The sequence below is a fragment of the Bactrocera neohumeralis genome, chromosome 4 (genome assembly GCF_024586455.1).
Source record: "Bactrocera neohumeralis isolate Rockhampton chromosome 4, APGP_CSIRO_Bneo_wtdbg2-racon-allhic-juicebox.fasta_v2, whole genome shotgun sequence".
Classification (NCBI taxonomy): Eukaryota; Metazoa; Arthropoda; class Insecta; order Diptera; family Tephritidae; genus Bactrocera; species Bactrocera neohumeralis.
The window spans coordinates 24,138,308-24,156,862 of record NC_065921.1 but is presented as its reverse complement, the minus strand read 5'-3'; the positions used below and the strand labels follow the sequence as shown (position 1 = coordinate 24,156,862).

At 34.5% G+C, this 18,555-nt stretch overlaps 2 protein-coding genes across 2 annotated transcripts in view; one reads left to right on the top strand and one right to left on the bottom strand.

Annotated features, from left to right (window-relative positions):
• Positions 1 to 18,555, top strand: part of LOC126754464 (uncharacterized) — a 213,850-nt gene that overhangs the window by 100,099 nt on the left and 95,196 nt on the right. Inside the window, exon 3 of the mRNA XM_050466433.1 lies at positions 5,872 to 5,977. The gene's annotated coding sequence lies outside the window, so the exon portion shown is untranslated. The remainder of the gene's footprint in view (positions 1 to 5,871; positions 5,978 to 18,555) is intronic.
• LOC126757323 (alpha-tubulin N-acetyltransferase 1-like) lies at positions 12,891 to 14,427 on the bottom strand. The gene has a single exon (XM_050471131.1). The coding sequence runs from the start codon at positions 13,849 to 13,851 to the stop codon at positions 13,198 to 13,200; it is 654 nt and encodes a 217-aa protein (XP_050327088.1). The 5' UTR covers positions 13,852 to 14,427; the 3' UTR covers positions 12,891 to 13,197.

The following is an 18,555-nucleotide window of genomic DNA, read 5'->3' as shown; positions in this document are numbered from 1 at the left end:
TTAATTTTTTTTTTCAAATATTATAATTTATATTGTTTTAATTATTATTATTTTTATTAAAATTAATTTTTTACTTTTTTATTATATTTTAGTAATGTATATTTTTATTTTTAAATTAAATTTTGTTAAATTGTTTTTTTTTTCAAATATTATAATTTATATTGTTTTAACTATTATTATTTTTATTAAAATTAATTTTTTACTTTTTTATATTATATTTTAGTAATGTATATTTTTATTTTTAAATTAAATTTTGTTAAATTAATTTTTTTTTTCAAATTTTATAATTTATATTGTTTTAATTATTATTATTTTTATTAAAATTAATTTTTTACTTTTTCATTATAATTTAGTAATGTATATTTTTATTTTTAAATTAAATTTTGTTAAATTAGTTTTTTTTTAATATTTAAATTAATTTTTTTGTGGTGTTTACTAATTTATTTAAATTTAATATTTTTTTTTAATTTTATACTGTTTCCTAATTTTAAATATTTTTAATTATTTTATTTTTTTACTTTATGTTTTTAAAGTATTTTAATTATTTTATTTTTAATATGTTTTATTTTCTTAATTTTATTTTTATTATTTACTTCTTCTTAATATGATTTTTATTCAATTTATTCTTTACTACATTAAACTGTTGTGAGTAAGCTTTGCCAAAATTAATAACATTATCCTTATTATTACATTTATTATTAGTTTTTAACTTGTTTTTTATTTGTTAAATTTTTAATTATTTAAATTACAATTTTTGTTTTCTTAAATAATAATATATTAATAAAATAGTTTCATCTTAATTATTTTTTTCTCTCTTAACCTTATTTATAAATATTTAATTTTATTTTGTTTAATTTTTTTAATTTGTTATATTTTTTAATTTTATTTTTATTTTTTTGTTTCTTATCTCTAATTTGATTTTTTCAAACTTATTTGCTTATGCATTCAACCGATGTTAACTTTGCCAAATTATTTAATTTGTTATGTTATTAACTTTTTTTTATAATTTTTGGTTTTGAATCTTTAATATTTTTCCTTTGATTTTTTATTTTTTTTATTTTATTTATTCATTTATTTTATTTATTATTATTTTTTAATACTATTTAATTTTTGTTTAATTTAATTTGCTTTTGAATTTCAGTTTTAATTTGTTATATATTTTTTCACATTTTTTATGTTTTTGTTTTTTTTTCCTCTTATTAATTTCATTATATTTTTTTCGCCAACTTGAATAACATAACAATTTGTACCGATCGAGTATTTGTTGATTTTACATGGAAAGTCATTAACTAAAGCAATTTAAGTCACCCGCAGGCACATATTTGCCGTTAAGTTATTAGTGAAGCTAAAGATTTTTCCATTTAGAGCGGATCAGTGTTGAAATGGAATAAAAGATGCTGTGCAAGTGATATTATATAAATATTAAATTATTTTTTTTTTGTGGAATTACATAAATATTTTTTGATGATTTTATCATTAAAAATAATTAAGATAATTTACTTTTAATATTCAAAATAAATTAATTAATTTAATCGTAATACTCAGCTATTTTAATACAAATCTTTATTGTCGCCTTGAAAATAGGCTCCTTTTAAGCCAATACTTTCTACAATTCTTAATCTAATTTTTCATACACTTGTTATAAGCCCTGGTTGGGTTGGCCTTCAGTACCTTCACCGATTGTCTTTTAATAGGCATTGAATGCAATGGCGCGTTCTCCAAAGCGGATTGTTCAGCTTCGAAAACGCAAAGAAGTCACAGAGAGCCAAATTTGGCGAAATCGTTTGCTGAAAACTGACTTTCGTTTCACGTTTGTCTAAAAAGTCAGTCACAATCATGCTAGAATATGATGGCGTATTATCGAAAAATTAACGGTTTTTTCCCCACAAATCCGGTCGTTTGCAATTAATCGCTTCAAACGCCTCAAAATGGCCAAAAAGTATTATTTATTGTCCGTTTAACCCGACTAAAGAAAAATCCCACTAGCGCCTTATGAAATGCTGACAATCGTTGATTTTATAACTCGCCTCTGCGTTCGATTGGTCACAAAATAATCCTACTGACTAGGCTTATCCTACTGACTAGACTACTTAATTTTAAGTCTTTAAGGCACATATGCAAATAGTTTACCAATTTTTCTTGATTCCTTCTTTTAACAAATATCAGGTTCTCATTCACTTATCCAGTATAGCCTGAGCTCTACAAATAAACCAATCGTCTTCAGTAACATATAGTATTTTTATACCCTGAACAGGGTATATTTAGGCGTACTAATTCCGCACTATGGAGGAGGATGGAGTCATGTGTAGAAGTTCACGCAAGTGAACTGAGCGCCATTCACTTGGAAGAGGCAAGAAACGATTATTTTACATATGCCACAAGCAGTTCACGACCTTCGGTAGACCAAGTATCCTCTGGGTAGCTAAAGAACATCCGTTTGAAGACGAGCTAACGTGGAAAAGCGAACCATACTTTCCCATGATTGTGTGCTGGGTTTGAGCGCCACGTAAAAAATGCTCCCAATGAATAGGAAGCAGCAGCCTGGGATGATAGACCGACCTTGTAATAACATCTCCTGTCATCAAATACCGCAGTCGATGGAACGATGAGTTGTACGAGGTATACGACGACATTGACGTAGTTCAGCGAATTAAGAGACACCGGCTGCGTTGCCTAGGTCATGTCGTCCGAATCGAATCCGAACTGAGTGTATTCGACGCAGTACACGCCGGGAGAAGCACAGAAGATTTCTTCAGGTAGAGAAGGACCTGGTTACATTTGGAATCTCCAATGGGCGCCAAACAGCGAATGCGAAGAACGTTTGAAGCGCTGTTATAAACTGGGATATAACCGCGTAAACAATGTCTACGCGAATAAAGAAGAAGAACAGGGTATATTAAGTTCGCTACGATGTTTGTAACACTCAAATGAAAACGTCTAGGATCTTATAAAGTATACATAACTATAGATGCTTAAACTGATGAGCTGAGTCGATTTGTCATTGCCTGATTGTCATGTCCGCCTATATACTATACGCGAAATAATACCTCAGTTTTTGAGTTACGGATCGAAAGTATTGCACACGTCCATCTCACACCAAGAAAGAAGCTGCTGATTTATAGGAACCACTATTGCATATAGCTACCGTACAAACTGACCGATCAATCTAAAACCCTTATATGGAAAACTTTTTTATTTGACAAGGTATCTTCAAAGCATTTTGCATAGACTATTATCCAAGACATCGCCACAATTTGCGATCAAATTGTTCAGATCTAACTACTATAGCATACAGCTACCAAACAAACTGACGGATCAAGCTCAAGATAAAGATCTTTTTATACCCTTTTTATACGTATAAAAGGGCACTTGTGAAGGGAAATATATGTAGCTTTGGTGCAGCCGAAATTTACGTTTTTTTAAGCGATTTTTAAGATATATTTCCTAATCATAAATCAAATTTGAATTTTAATTTTTTTGAAAAAGTTAACCTAAAACCTTCGACTCAGTTACTTCCTGACTACAATTGGCACATTTTTATGGAGTTTTATGCACTTGCAGCGCAGCAGGCATTTCTAGAATATTACTACAGATTATTTCTTGCAACCATTGTCAGCGTAGATTAGGTGCTTATGCCTAGCGTTGGTGAGATCTCGGTAATCTAATCAGTGCGTTCTAGAATTATTACACAACCCCAACAGCGTGTACTGATTACTAAAATTTTATAGACCTAATAAGCAACACACGTGTGTGTTATGTGTGTCTGAATTTCTATTTATACGTGTGTGCGTGTATGCGTGATGAAAAGCATGTAAATTCGGTTGTAGATACGCGATCTCATTTGAAAAGATGGGCAATATTGCCATAATTTATAATCTCTCATTAGTATGAGTATCGGGCGGCCAACACAGCCACAGCACACACAAGATCACAAGATGACCAGATCACAAGAACACCTAATCATTAGACGAAATATGAGCATTTTATTGCATCCCATACACGCTCATCAGACATCATAAAAAAGACACTTTTTTATATAAAGTGAACACAATTTGTGGTTGGTTACTTGGCTGACTGGTTGCAACGCTGCGCGCTGTGTCTGTGTGTGTGTGTACATGTGTGTGTGTGTGTTGGCTCAGACGATTGTCACAGCAGTCGCACTCATTTATAAACGCCTCGAAAACACTTTTGAGTAATCAGCTGCCGCAGTGATGTGCAACCAACTGAGGAAGAAGAGCGGCAGAAGGCGCGATCACTTTTATTAAGGTAGCAATAAAAAATGTACACAAATTCTGAGGATACAATACACCATGCCAAAGAGTCGTCGTAGCAGAGAGTAAAGGGCAAATTGAGCATATGTGCTCCACAGCATTTGACAACTGTGTGCCTGTGTGTAATGTGGAGAAGCCTACTAGCGTTTGAAGAGACAAATTGTGCAGCGCTCTTCGCAAGTGGGTGTTTTTGTGGAGTTCAAAGTTGTATTTACTTACGTATCTGTATGTGTGTGGAGGTATGCCGTGTTGCCGCATAATTTCTCGGAAGTTCATCGCATCTTATCTAGCAGTAGATATGCGATCAGTATAGTTTGAACAATCTATTAATTATAAATTCTAATGAAAACTATTATAATGCTAACATTAACAAGTAGTAAACCAAATATAAATTAAATTTATTTCTCTTTAATTGTTGGTATGCACAGCTCAGTCTGTTTACTGCGGTATTCCCGCTTTATGGTACGTGACTTCGAAGCCTCACTTAAAGATATGGTTTTAATAGTTGTCATCTCTTAGTTAGTAGCTCTAACATTACGCGACTGTTCTTAATACACACGGCAGGATTTTTAATCTTAAAGGACTTATGCACAAATCAACCAACCCTATGGGTCGAAATTCTCAAACAATAAAAAATGGCACTTGCTCGGACATGTTCTGAGACGAAATTCAGACACAATCACCTGAAACGCTATCGACTGGCGTCAATCGACAGAAAAGCTGGCCCGCTCTAACCCAGAGAAGGAATTTTGACTTCAAAAAAACTAAGGTCCAAAATGGTTAAAGTTTAACTAAGAGAATAGCAAAACGCGAAATTAATGGAAAAGGATTCTCCGCTCCAAAACCATAGGATACAGAATACATATGTATAAAAGAATTTTGCAACCAAGCAGCTCACACACAATGTTCGGTACCGTCTATCGATCGTTACATATGTATTATATACATATATATAGAAGAAGAAGAAGATATATATGTAACGATACATATATATAATACATATGTGGGTTGAAGTAAAATTTTAGTTTCAACCACCTTAAGTTTCTTCAAATGCGACTTTTTTTAGAGTCTGTGGTTCTAGAAAACCGCTCATATTACGAAACTGAAAGTTTTTGAAAATCATAAGGAAAAGCTTAAAAACTATCAGAAATACAAACGTGAATTTAATTTTTTTTACTATTTCTTCTTCTTCTTTACTGGCGTAGACACCGATTACGTGGTTATAGCCGAGTTAACAACAGCGCACGTTTCTTCTTTTCGCAAAGCGCTGTTGCTTCCTTTTCATTGGTAGCGTTTTTTACGTGGCGGGTCCCAAACCCAGCACACAACCCTGAGGAGTGATGGTTTGCCTTCTCACTGTAGCTCACCTTCAAACGAATGTTCTTTGGCTACCCAGAGGTTACTTAGTCTAAGATCGGAAGTCGTGAGCTGTTTGAACCATATGTAAAAGAATCGTTTTTGGCCGCTCCCAAGTGAATGGCGATCAGGGAACTTTGTGAACATCTACACCTAACACCATCCTCCTTTTTACTATTTAGGAAACATAAAATAACATTTATTACAATAAAGTCAAAAACTTAACATCTGGTCTTCTTTACAGTTTCAGGGTTTCATCAATCAAAATACGTTAAGTCGGATAGTATTCAGAAAACCTCAGCAAAAGCCGGACACCAATATAACAGCAATCTAAAGCAACAAAATAAAATGTAAGTCAATATTTTTTTATATTATTTAGACACATATATTTCTTCCGGTTCTATCTCTAAAATTTAAGAAGAACCCTTGCAACACAACAAATTTTAACTGATATTCACCTTGCGTCATAAACTCGTGTAAAAATTGTTCAAATGGCTTTTTAAAAATGTCAAAATTTATTATTTAATTGTAAAGACAAGCTGAATATTAAACGTCCGATGGACATGTACATACATTAAGTGCCTATGACCTTTCAGCCTAAGTGATTTGCAGAAAAGCTAATACAATTTCTGTGTGTTAGTATCCTATAGAATATGTCTTAATTACTTTATCTCTCCGATTTCCTCCTTGTTGGTGGGGGTGGCGCCTAATATTATGGTTCTCTGCCGATTGATTTATATCACTAACTTCTTGAAGATTTTTTCTAAAAACCTACTTCGTCCATGTATTTATCTGATGTAGTGACAGTTAGTTAGGTGTTTGTTTGTGTTCATATTATTCTAGGTATTAGAATTATGAGCTTGAGTAAATCGGTAATTTGATGCACTAATTTAGGACTTTTATGCAAAAAGGCCAATGTCCCGTTGTAGTAGCTGTAAGTCTATAACTACTGTTTCAGTACCTATACAATAAATACTAGTCTTATCATAAGTACTTGAGCCAGATCTGCTTCGTTATCTTGCAGTTTGTTATTGATTTACACCTGCTCTGAGCTATTTGTTCAAAATAAGTACAAAATTCTCTTTTGACCGTTCTCAGCGTGGGTCTCGGATTCGTCCAAAGAGCCTCCTAGCTTGGCCAACTTGGCCAGGAACACAAATTATGGATAAGTGCAGCTGACCTGCTAGTAAGCTTAAATATTTCAATTGTAGATTACGCTTGAATTAATTTGTGGCGTCGACAAGGCCAGCAACGACGGATAGACAGTGTACTATATATGGTTGCTTTCTGTATCCTCATGTATGTTATTCAATAGAACACCACACGCCTTTTCTATACCTAGTACCGCTGGGAAGATGCTGGCTGAGTTTGCTAGCTGGATAGAAGCAGATATTTCTTATGGCTTATAGTCAAAGATTCGGCACTTACATCCTCAAATAGGCTTAATTTAATTTAAGGTCCATAATTTTTATGTTAAAGCAATAAATTGAAGATTTTAGTTAGTTCAATTGGCGTTTGTCGACCCTTTAAGCTAAATAACGTGTCATGGCGTGGAATTGTTTCTGGTACGTCGTTTCGTTTCCCCTTTATTTTACAGCACACTATATTATTGTGTTTATAAATTGCACTAGCATTACTCAGATCGCTTATTTATGAGAGTTTGAGATTTTGTTTTGCGTATTCATCTAGTTTTCATACCTTTCGTATCTTCAATTATGAAGATAATCTATTTACACTACATTTTTACTTCATTAGCCGTCTTCCATGCCCTACTTCTTTGCCACTAATGTTTGAGCCCTGCTTTCTAATTGAGAAGATTACATAAAAGAGCAAAAAAAAATTAATCGATAGTAGAAGAGCAGTGAATCGAACGAGCAATTGGCATAAATCAACTACACTGGTATTAATTTTTTATTACACTTAACTGGTATAATCGATTATTATTCTAAATAAATTAGTCCAGTAGAGCCTGAGAAATCGTGGGTATCGCTTTGAAAAACACAGTATCAAAGAAAACGCTTCTAAGAAGAAAAAATCACACGGAAGCAAAGGATATTCAATGCGCTTTTGGCTTTGAATTTGGTCACAATCGTGGCTCGATGCGATGGTGCATTATCATCGTGTAAAATCCATAAATTGTTATTTCAAATAGAACTCCTTATTGACAGTCTGTCCCTCAGAAACTAACTGTTGATTTGTTTGCATTTCAAACTCATAAACACATGTCTCATCGCCAGTTATAATGCTCTCCATGAATGTGGGATGGGAATTCACACGATCAAGAATGTCCATAGAGAACTGTTTACAGTACTCTTTTTAAAAAAAAAAGTCAGCTTTGTCGGAACGAGTCGAACAAGAACGCATTTTATACCCAAAATAGCCACCAAAATCACGAGTGATGTTGACCTCTCTTTAAATCTTTCTAGAGCTTGTCTAACGATTTTCAAGCACCACATCCTTCACTTTTTTAATATTTTCATCATTTGAAGACAAATTCCTTGTTCGATATTTTTATCCATTGCAAACGCTCTACTAAAGCGTAACGACTTAAGGGGTTACATGGGTTTCCTCGTGTAAAAAACATTTTTTTTTTCAACATAATTCTCATATAAAAAGTGAAATAGTTTATTACAATTTTTATTGTTACGTACACTATTAACAAAGAATTTCTGCAATATTTGGAAAAAAATATTTTAAACTCGGCCATTGAAAAAAGATGCGCCCGCCTTGGCAAGATAACTCCTTACAGAATCATCTAAAGTGAAAAAATACGTGTTTTAGTTAAAACCTTAACTTAGAACTTGGACAAAGGAAAAAAAGTTGAAAATAGGATTTTTGGCAGACATTTTTACAAAAAAATAAAAATTTCAGTGAAATTTCGCGAATTTTTTTTCAAATAGTTGTAATCGAAAAAAATCCATCGTCTAAGTCTGTAAGAGTTGTGTCTCAAGGACCTGTGGAAAATTTCATGAAGATCGGTTGAGTAGTTCTCGAAAAATCTTGCCAACCGACTTCAAAAACACAGTTTCGAGAAAAACGCGTTTAAAGACGGCGCACATAGCCAGCTAGCCTCAAGCGCACAAGGTTGTATTGCCAAAACTATAACTCGGATCAAATTGAAAATTTAGGAAAATATTCTAGAGATGTTGTCGAATTTAATAAGACATAAAAAAAATCGATTTTTTGAAACCCGTAAACCCATGTAGCCCAAGTGTTGACAGATCGCGCTCTTATTGTATTTGGCAGAGTAATTAGGATACTCCTACCAATTTAGAAAACTAAATTTTTTTTGAAATATTATTTACTCAGGGAATTTGCATTATATTTTCCGGGTGCTTTTTTGTCACAATATATTTTTTAAATATTTAAGTTCTGATTAAGTATTACATAAGTAATAGAGGAAACATATCTAGAGCAAGCTATGTCAATCACAAATTTGTAACGCCAACATCTAGTTTGGCGTCTCTTAATTCGCCGCTGGTATTTCCTCATTGACGAAATAAGTTTTTTTCTGCATTAGAAATACGAAACCATACACACACAATCCTAGAGTTGTGTGCCAAGTGCGAGTATTTTATAAACTCACTAATTAACTGCACTTATTCCGACTTACTAAATAATGACAACAACTTGCAACTTAACTAACATACCTCCCTCAGCATTTTAAATAACTCACCACGTGACTTACCAACATAAGTACATGCATGCATGCCAACTTACAAAGTACATCCATATGTGTGTGTGTTTACACAGCCACTAAAGCTGAGCACCGCTGCCGCTGCCCAACGCTGAAAGACAGGATTGTTGCAAGCAAACTCATATTTGCTTGTACAAAAACTTGTTTCAACGGACAATTTCAATCTGTGACAAATTATTATTGAATAAAAACGCAGCTAGAAGCCACCGCCGTCCAACAAACACCAATACATATACACATATATACAAATAAATATAAATATGTGTATATGTAGACACACGGTTGTTTGTAAGTCCTAAAACTAAAAAGAGTCAGATATAGGGTTATATATACCAAAGTGATCAGGGTTTGTATGTGCCTGTGCGTTTCTGTGCGTCTCCTGTGAACTCTTACACCTGTTGGTGCTCTTTCTAAACATATCCGAAACTACTATAGCTTGCAAAGCTCGTTTTTTCGGCTGCTCGGATAATTGCCCACCTCCCATACAAAGGTTATGTTGAAAATCACTAAAAGTGCGTTAACCGACTAACAAAAAACGTCAGAACACCTAAATTTCACGGAAGAAGTGGCAGAAGGAAGCTGCATCCAGGCTTTTTTTAAAAATTGAAAATGGGCGTGGGCGCCCACTTATGAACCATATCTCAGGAACTAACCCCGATTTCAATGAAATTCGGTATATAATATTTTCTTAACATGATGACATGTACAAAATTGTGAAATCGGGCCTTCTTCCAATATAACAATATTTTGAATTCCATCTGATGCCTTTTCTGTATAATACGAGTACATACATTAGGAACCAATGATGATAGCGGAATAAACTTTACAAAAATACGGTATTTGAAAAATATGTAAATGACGTATAATGAAATCTCGATTATCACTTTATGGTATAAAATTTTGACACCCGAACTTAGCCCTTCCTTACTTGTTTTCGTTAATTTTTAGTTTCTTTTTGTTTTTGTTTTGTTGCTCGTCTACACGACAACTCAATAAATTTTTATGTCTTTATTGTTATTGGCTATTGTTTTCATTCGGTTTTCCTAACAAAAATGTTATGACCATTTACCGCGTTTAAGGCGAGATTTGCTCGCCTTCATTTAACTATTTTTTCGTAGAAAAAAGTGTTACAAAATTTTTATTGAACTTTCTTGTACAATTTTAGTCAAACCACTTCTTAAGCAAGCCACTTTTGTTCGCGAAATAAGAAAGCTTAGACACTTTTGTTGTGCAAATTGTTTTTGTTATCTTTATTTGCTGTGTATTTGAGCATTTTTGTAATTATACAGGTATGGCCATAAAAATGTGTATAGTGGCTTTATCAAAAGCATCGCTTGTGCAACTCTTCAACAATTGTACGATTGTGAAATAAGAAAAATTCGCTCGTTTTAATTGTCGTGCCAAATGTTGAGGTTTTTTCCCATTATCATATATGTATGTATTTTTTGGTGTTGATTATTAAAATAAGACGACTTAGAATATGTATTGTTCCTTCAAAATAGCTAAAAACTACATATCCTTCTATATTTTTCCTTCTTCTTTACTAATTTGGCGGCAATTTGAGAGTGCAGCCAGATCCTTCTCCACCTGGTCTCTCCAACGGAGTGCAGGTCTTACTCTGTCAGACGGGTACTGTGTCGAAAACATTCAAAGTTGGAGTCTTTTCGTTCATCCAGACAACATGACCCAAGTGTAACCAGGTCTTCCTCCACCCGGTCTTCCTCTGCTTCCACAGATGGGTGCTGAATCAAAAACCTTAAAACCTGGACATCCATCCTAACAACATGACGTAACCAGTGTAGCCGCAGTCTCTTGATTTCGCTGAACTATATCAATGTCGTCGTACAACTAATCGTTCCATTCTCAGTAGCCAATGCCCAAAATACTATAAATTTCCGCAAAACCTTTCTCTCAAAAACGCGTAACGTCGTGTCATCCTCCATGCCCACGCACCATATAGCAGGACGGGAAGGATGAACACTTACCGATCCAAACGGGGTTAGAACGCATGCGCATCCGTATGATACTGACCACCCTTTTGCATGCTCTACTAATCCTACTCATCTAGCACCCTTTTCCCTTTGGTCCGACCGGTCCTTCTTGAGGTATAGAAGTATAAGAATATTATTTATTAAGGCAAAAAGTTTTTTCTACCGAAGTCGCTGGGAAACGATTTTATGAAAATCAGATTTTTTTTGCACTCTTTCCTATTTACCCGTTTTTGATTCTGAAGGTTGTCATAATTTTTCCGGTCTAGTGCTGTCTCGGGTTTCCTCTGTGTTTTTATCTCGTTTTGTCGGCTATTTATTTTTCCTTTTACTGCAAGTCACACTATATTTCCGGGTCCTTTTTTCTGACTCCTGTTCTGCTGGCTTTGGTGCAGTCCATGTGGAAGAGCTGCTCCTGCTACCGATAATATCAAAGAGTTTGTCTAGCTCACCCTATTTTTTACTTCGTTACATACATACATATGTTCTTCTGCCTCAGCATTACCAGCTTCATCTCTTTGAGCGTAGCGAGAAACTTTAGGAGCGCCTCATCCGCTTCTGCTCTCATTTTCAGAATTAATGTTTGCCTTGGAGAGTTGCGGCCATTTGCGAGTTTCGGTTGTTTGCCGGGGTCTTAAGAAAAAAGTCTAACGGTTTGTTATCACATGATCTTGGTGGTCAATCGAACGTCCCAAAGCGTGAAATTATCTGCTCACCGAGGTGTTCTCTCAATAAATCCATTGATTGATGCGATATGTGAGAACTGGCGCCATCTTGTTGAAACAAAAGTCACAGAGATCACGGGCGTCAAATTCAGACATCAAATAGTCGGTTATCATGTCGCGATAACGTTCACAGATACTTTTCGGTTATGTTTTTATCGGCATCACCGGCCCACAAACCATACTAAACGGTTTCTTTCCTGAATGAAATGGCAGCTTTTGAATCTCTTCAGGTTGCTCTTCATCCCAAATGCGGCAATTTGGCTTCTTTATATACCCATTGAGCCAGAAATAGGCCTTATCCCAGAATGTCGGATCTTCTTGAAACTTTTCAAGAACCCATAGAGCATAGCGATGTTGCTTGGGATGCTCGAGCGGCTTCAGTTCTTGCACAAGATGTATTTTGTATGCTTTCAATTCAATCTGAGGCTCTACATTTTCTTCACTGCGTGCTGGACGTGGTCTATTCGGTTGAATATTATCCTATAATGAATGCTGGGTCTCAATATGGGTGATGGTGTTGCGAATAGTACGCTCAGTATGCCGATTATGTTGACCATAAGTTAAGCGATGTGCGCGAAACACATTCTTTATAGAACGTGAAGTTTCGTAACAAAGTTTAACCATTTGTAAACGTTGTTCAAGCGCAAGTCTTTTCATGATCAAATGTCAAAAATAACAACAACTTGGCACGACTCACGCGTAATCTGTCAAAAACGGCTATCAAATCAATTTCTTATATGGAATCTTTTGTATTTTTGAAGGGCACTGTTTTTAACTTCAATATTCTGAAAGATTACGGATTTTTCAACAATTTAAACGTTAATTTATTATTTTTTTTAAATACATAAATACACACATACAATATATATATAAATATAAGGGGTTTCAATTACAAATTACAAAGTGCGATTTATCATTATTTTTCTTTTATTTATAATTTTTTTTTTATAATATTTTAAGCAGTCAATATGTTATAGTAATATCAGCAAAAATCTTGAGTAACAAAATATATATTTTTCTGTTTACGTATATGATATAGAAACGCTATATGTGCTATATTAAGACCATTGAATAAAAATATAAACGTCAATAAAATATATAATATATTTTGTATAAATTGTTAAAGTACGGTTAGTTGAGGTTAGTTTGAAGTCGAAACTCTATAGATATCTATTGGCCATAAGCATTCTACGCGAGCGCGTCATTTCACGCGGCTGCCCATTGGCTTTGTCATGCTCGAAGAAACCGTCGTAGAGCACAAAATGATTGGCTTGCGGTATGACGTGCTCCAGACCGTAGTGTTTCTTTAAGAAACCCAAAAGTTTCTCCGACGGACGATCCACCGAACACTTGACCGGCTCCCATTTCTCTTCGCTTAACATGGTTTGGAAAAGTTTCTTACCCAAGCCGCTGCGTTGACGCTTATCGTGCACATAGAAATCCAGTATGCAGGGCGCATTGTCCACCTTACGCGATTGACCGAGCTCATCGAAGAGATACAAATCTTTCATGCCGATCTTAAGCAAGCCGACAACTTCATCGCCACGCCCACTATTAAGTTCAGCCAAATCGGCCATCAGGTAGACAATTTGATTGTCCGACTTACGTAATTTCTGCGCCGTTGTAATCGGTATGTTCAGTTTCTGCGCGATGGCCGACAGCTGGCCCAAATGATCGATAATGGCTGACATTTTGGCGGTGGCCTCGAGCGCTTGCCGCCGATTGCCGTGAAACGTGTGCGGCAACAGGCTGGAGTCGACCTTCACAATGGGCTGTGGAAATAGGCTGCGTATGTCGAATTTGAAAACGGCCATTTTTTATTGCTTCTGAGATTCTACAAAAATATTTGTCGTTACGTTGCTCTTATGTAGATTTTCGTTTCTTCAGTTGTATATCAGTTGTATATACAAGTATACCGCTCACTGTCATATAATTTTTAATTCTCTATTTCACACTCAAATCGATTTTCAGCTTCGTAATGCGAACTTCACCACACACACGCGCCGCTATTCACGAATATCTGTCGTTGTTTGTCGCTGGTCGGTTGGCGTTGCAAAACTTTGTGACTCATTGATGAAATATCAAATTATTTATGAATTTTTTACTACAATTTAAGCGTTAGAAGTATCTCGACACATATTTCTGAAATTTGAAATTTTCGTAGCGTAAAAAAAATTCCGTGTTTTCTGTGACTTTTATGCGATTGAAATGAAAATTTCACATTTGTTTGACACGTTGCTGTTGTTTGTAAACAAAATATACTTTTGCTTCATGCTTTTGTTTGTATATTTTTAAGCAAATGTCAAGTTTGCTATCTTTTGATTTGATTTGCTTTGTTTTTGTTGTTATAGCAACAGTCAGCAAGCACAACAAGTGTTCAAATGAGTCAAATGACATTTATCGTTTGAGAGTTGGCGTGTTATTCTTGGACATGTTATGTATTTGTTTATTTATACTCGGATTAAAATAAACTCCGGTACAGGGTTGCATCAAAGCACTTCAGCGGAAAATTATTAGTTAAAAATTATTTGATTATTATTATTATTAATCTACTAAACTAAATATAGTATTACATTATCACACTTCAAAATAGATATTTAGTTCACAGATAAATTTTACAAAATCTGTTAAGGTTTTTTAGTTCTAGTCGAACGTATTCTAATGATTGACAATTTTCTATTATATGTTTAATTGTGAGATTCTCCAAGCTGCGATATGCGCAGACTGGCTGTTGAGTCTTTTCCCAATAAATGTTTGTATGTTAGTCTGGTGTGACCAAGTCGAAAGCGAGTATATATAATGCACTGTCTCCTGGTTATAGTTGTAGGAAAGATTGGAGGACATCGGTAGTGATTTATGTTTTTGCAGTTGTGCGAATATCTGGCCCAGCATTCTTTTTCGGCTTCACGATACAATTTTTTGCCTACATTTCTGATGTTATTTTTGTTAATGCTATTTATAAGTTTTAAGTGAGATGTATGTAGTTGCTAGTTTTACTTCGGCGTTTGCTAGAGTATTCCCTTCTATGCCGATATGATTGGGAATCCATGAAAGTTTAATTTTTCCTACATTGGGCCTAAGTATATCTCTGATTTGGCAAATCGTTTGCTCAGAAAAATTAACGTTAAAGATAGCTTTGAGTGATGATAAGGAGCCACTGAAGTTTATATACTTGTCTCTAGTCTTTTGTGCTATCTGGCGATATTATTGTGCTTTCAACCATCAGTTTAGAGAGTTTCCCAATTAGTGTGTTTGCTTAAAATTTTCAAAAAAAGAGTTGTAAATAAACGTTAGACGGTGTGTTTTCTTTTTTATATCTGATCAAGTCCGAAATAACGCAAGAATGGTTAAGATTTCAGAGAAGAGCGCGAAGGCGGGGCATTGCTGGGATGGTAACAGGAACATCCATTTCTTTTGCCGCGTCAATTAGCTGTTGTAAGGCTCGAATTTATGTGTCTTGCGCTTTCTGTTTAATCTATTTTTTAGGGCAGCTTTGATAGATGATCTTTCTCCATAGGCCAATTTAGTAGTCATGCTTTTTGTGATGAAAAGTAACCTGTTTCCTAAGGTAGGTAATCCTGCTTTGGCTAATATTTTTACGATTGGAGTAGTCCGGAAAGCACCAATTGCCAGTCGCGCTGCTGTGTGGTATACGGACGTAATGGTTGCCCAATTTCCTTTTGAAGTTTTACTAAATATGCGGGATCCATAATCAATTTTTGAGAAAATAACTGATTTTTCAATATGAATGAGTGTGTTAGTATTGCTTTCTAGTTTTATATTACTGAGACATTTAATTCATTGAGCTCGCCATTTAAAACTATTTCTTAGATGCCCACCTCTCATTTAATTCCACTGTATTGTCTTGCTGTATTGATAAAAGGGTCTTTGATGTAAAAGGATTTTATTTTTTTTTTATTAAAAGCTCACCGTTCTTACTGAAAACATTGTCTTTGTACATAAAATAAACTGGATTACTGAACACTCCTTTACATTTTGCAATTTTAGCATTTTTTAAGATTTTAAATAATACTCATATACTCATAAAATTTTTAATTCTTTTTAAGCTCGTGAACTAAGTAAATATGAAATTAATTTTTCTCAAATTTCTACTTACTTCACTATACGAAACATACGACGGCTTAACTAAAAGCTATTTATTACTATGGCAATGCATTGGCCACTTTTTCCACGAATTATAAAAATTTCAAACATTTTGCTGACTCAAAAAAGTTTGACCATATGCCTTTGTTTGAGGATTCAATAAACTCTCCTTTAGCATATTGCTTTATAATTTTATGAAGACCATATTTGACGAAGCCAATAAACTGGCATTTTATTTTCATTGGGGGTGCTTTTTTACATGGCGAGTCCCAAACTCAGCGCACAACCCTGGAGACTGATGTTTCGCCTTCTCACTTTAGTTCACCATCAAACGGATATTTTTTGGCTACCCAGAAGAAGTCGTGAGCTGCTTGAGCCACATATAGAAGAATAGTTTCTGGCCACTCCCAAGTGATTGGCACTCAAAGAACTTTCCTCACTTGCCTGAACTTCGACACATGGCTCCATCCTGCACTTTTATATGTACCATCAATAGTTCTAAGATATACGCCAATAAAAAAGAAAAATAGTGTACTGGAATTTACGGAAAAAGTTAAAATCGGAAAAATATGTTGATTTCTTTCAAGTCATTGAGTTAGAGAAATTTGTTTTTTTGTGAGAATTATATTTTTCTAATAAGAAAATATAAATTTTTTGTACGTCACTTTTTACTAAATTTTGATACAATGTAATTTTTTACCGCTTTAATATTTATTTTAGCCTCCTTTGGCCGCAATCACGACTTCAATCCGCTTGGGAACGCTATTGACTGCATATTCACTTTTTCAGTGGAGATGGAGTTCCATACTTCTACACATCTAGCAAATAATTCGTCCTTTGTTTCCGGTGGACTGGTATAATTGTGTACCCTTTTTTTAAACAAACCACAGATTATCGATAGGATTAATATCGGGGGCCATTCCAAAGTTTCAATTCGTTGACTTCTAAGATACTCTATAGTCTTCTTAGCTTTGTGCTTGAGGTCGTTGTCTTGCATCAGAACGATTTTGCTACTGTTCAGACCCAATTTCTAATTTCTCCAACGAAGAAAAATACGCTTGCCTTAATATGTCCATATAGAACATATTCGCATTCACATTTCCCTCGATTAAAACTAGGTCCCCAGCACCACTTTTGCAAAAGCCACCCCAAAAAAGGACTTTACCGCCTCCAAATTTGAGTATTGGGATGACATCGCGTCTGGTAATAGTCTTTGATGACTTCTTCCAAACATAATGCATTTCGTCTGACCCGTAAAGGTTAATCTTGCTTTCGTCTGTCCAAAATACATTCGCCCATTATTCTGGAGCCCAGTTTTGGTGCGCTTTAGCAAATTTTAGACGTAGTTCTTGATGACTTTGATGATGTTGGAATTTTGCGCCTGGTTTAAACTCTTGTTTTTTCAACTTGCGCTGTACAGTCATGCGAGAAGTTTCTTGTCTGTAAGTCCTTTCCAGTTCTGTTTGAACCTCAATACCTGATTTTACTGCTTCCGAAGTCATCAGACTTTCGTCTATCGTGGTTATTTAAAACGGATTGTCGACCAGATCGATGTTTTGGTACTGATTTTTCATGATAATTTCCAATATTTTTCACAGACCCAAACGAAATTTCGGCTGAATTTTCAACTTGCCGATATGCGAGCCCTTCATTTAATCATTGAAGCACAGCTTTCAGTCAGCAATTTTCTGCATTTTTCTAAAAACAACAAAAAAAGGGGTGATCCATTTCGAGGTTCCCTACTTTTTTTTAAGAAAAAAACACAGAAACTTCAAAATTAATGGGGAATGTTTATTATCATTCGAAGAACATCTTTATTTATTTTTTGAAGATTATCTCTTTCAAATATTAAATCAGTGTATTACGTACTTCAAAAACGTATAGTGAACTGAAGTGATTTTTAAATAAAAATATAAGTTTAAAAAAATATATAATATACACATATATCTCTAAATGAAAAAGAAAGTGTTTGGAAAAATTAAAAAGAAAAAAATCACTAATACCTAATTCATCAGTCACGCCTCACAACAGCAAATCGAAAGCGAATCAGAAAACTTAAACAAATTTGATTGAAAAAACATGTAAAAATACAATATTTATCAAAACTACGCACACACACAAACAACTTTACTCAAATAAACGACACTTACATGAGTTTATCAGCCGCAACGATAAATACAAACAAAAGACTTAAGACACAAACTCGCAGTAAAAACTTCAAATTTATTACAACTGCCTACCCTATCGACCAATCTACATTTAAACACATAATTTAAATACATAAAATATAAACTACAACGCTACGAAATCAAAACTTAAGAATGAATACCACCGCATGCAACAGCTTAATTAAGTTTGGGAACTTTTTAATGCGCGCTGCCTGCCTGCCCGAACTAACTAAAAATATGCAAACA

Coding starts and splice junctions, on each gene's coding strand:
- LOC126757323 (XM_050471131.1), bottom strand. CDS start 13,851: ATGGCCGTTTTCAAATTCGACATACGCAGCCTATTTCCACAGCCCATT.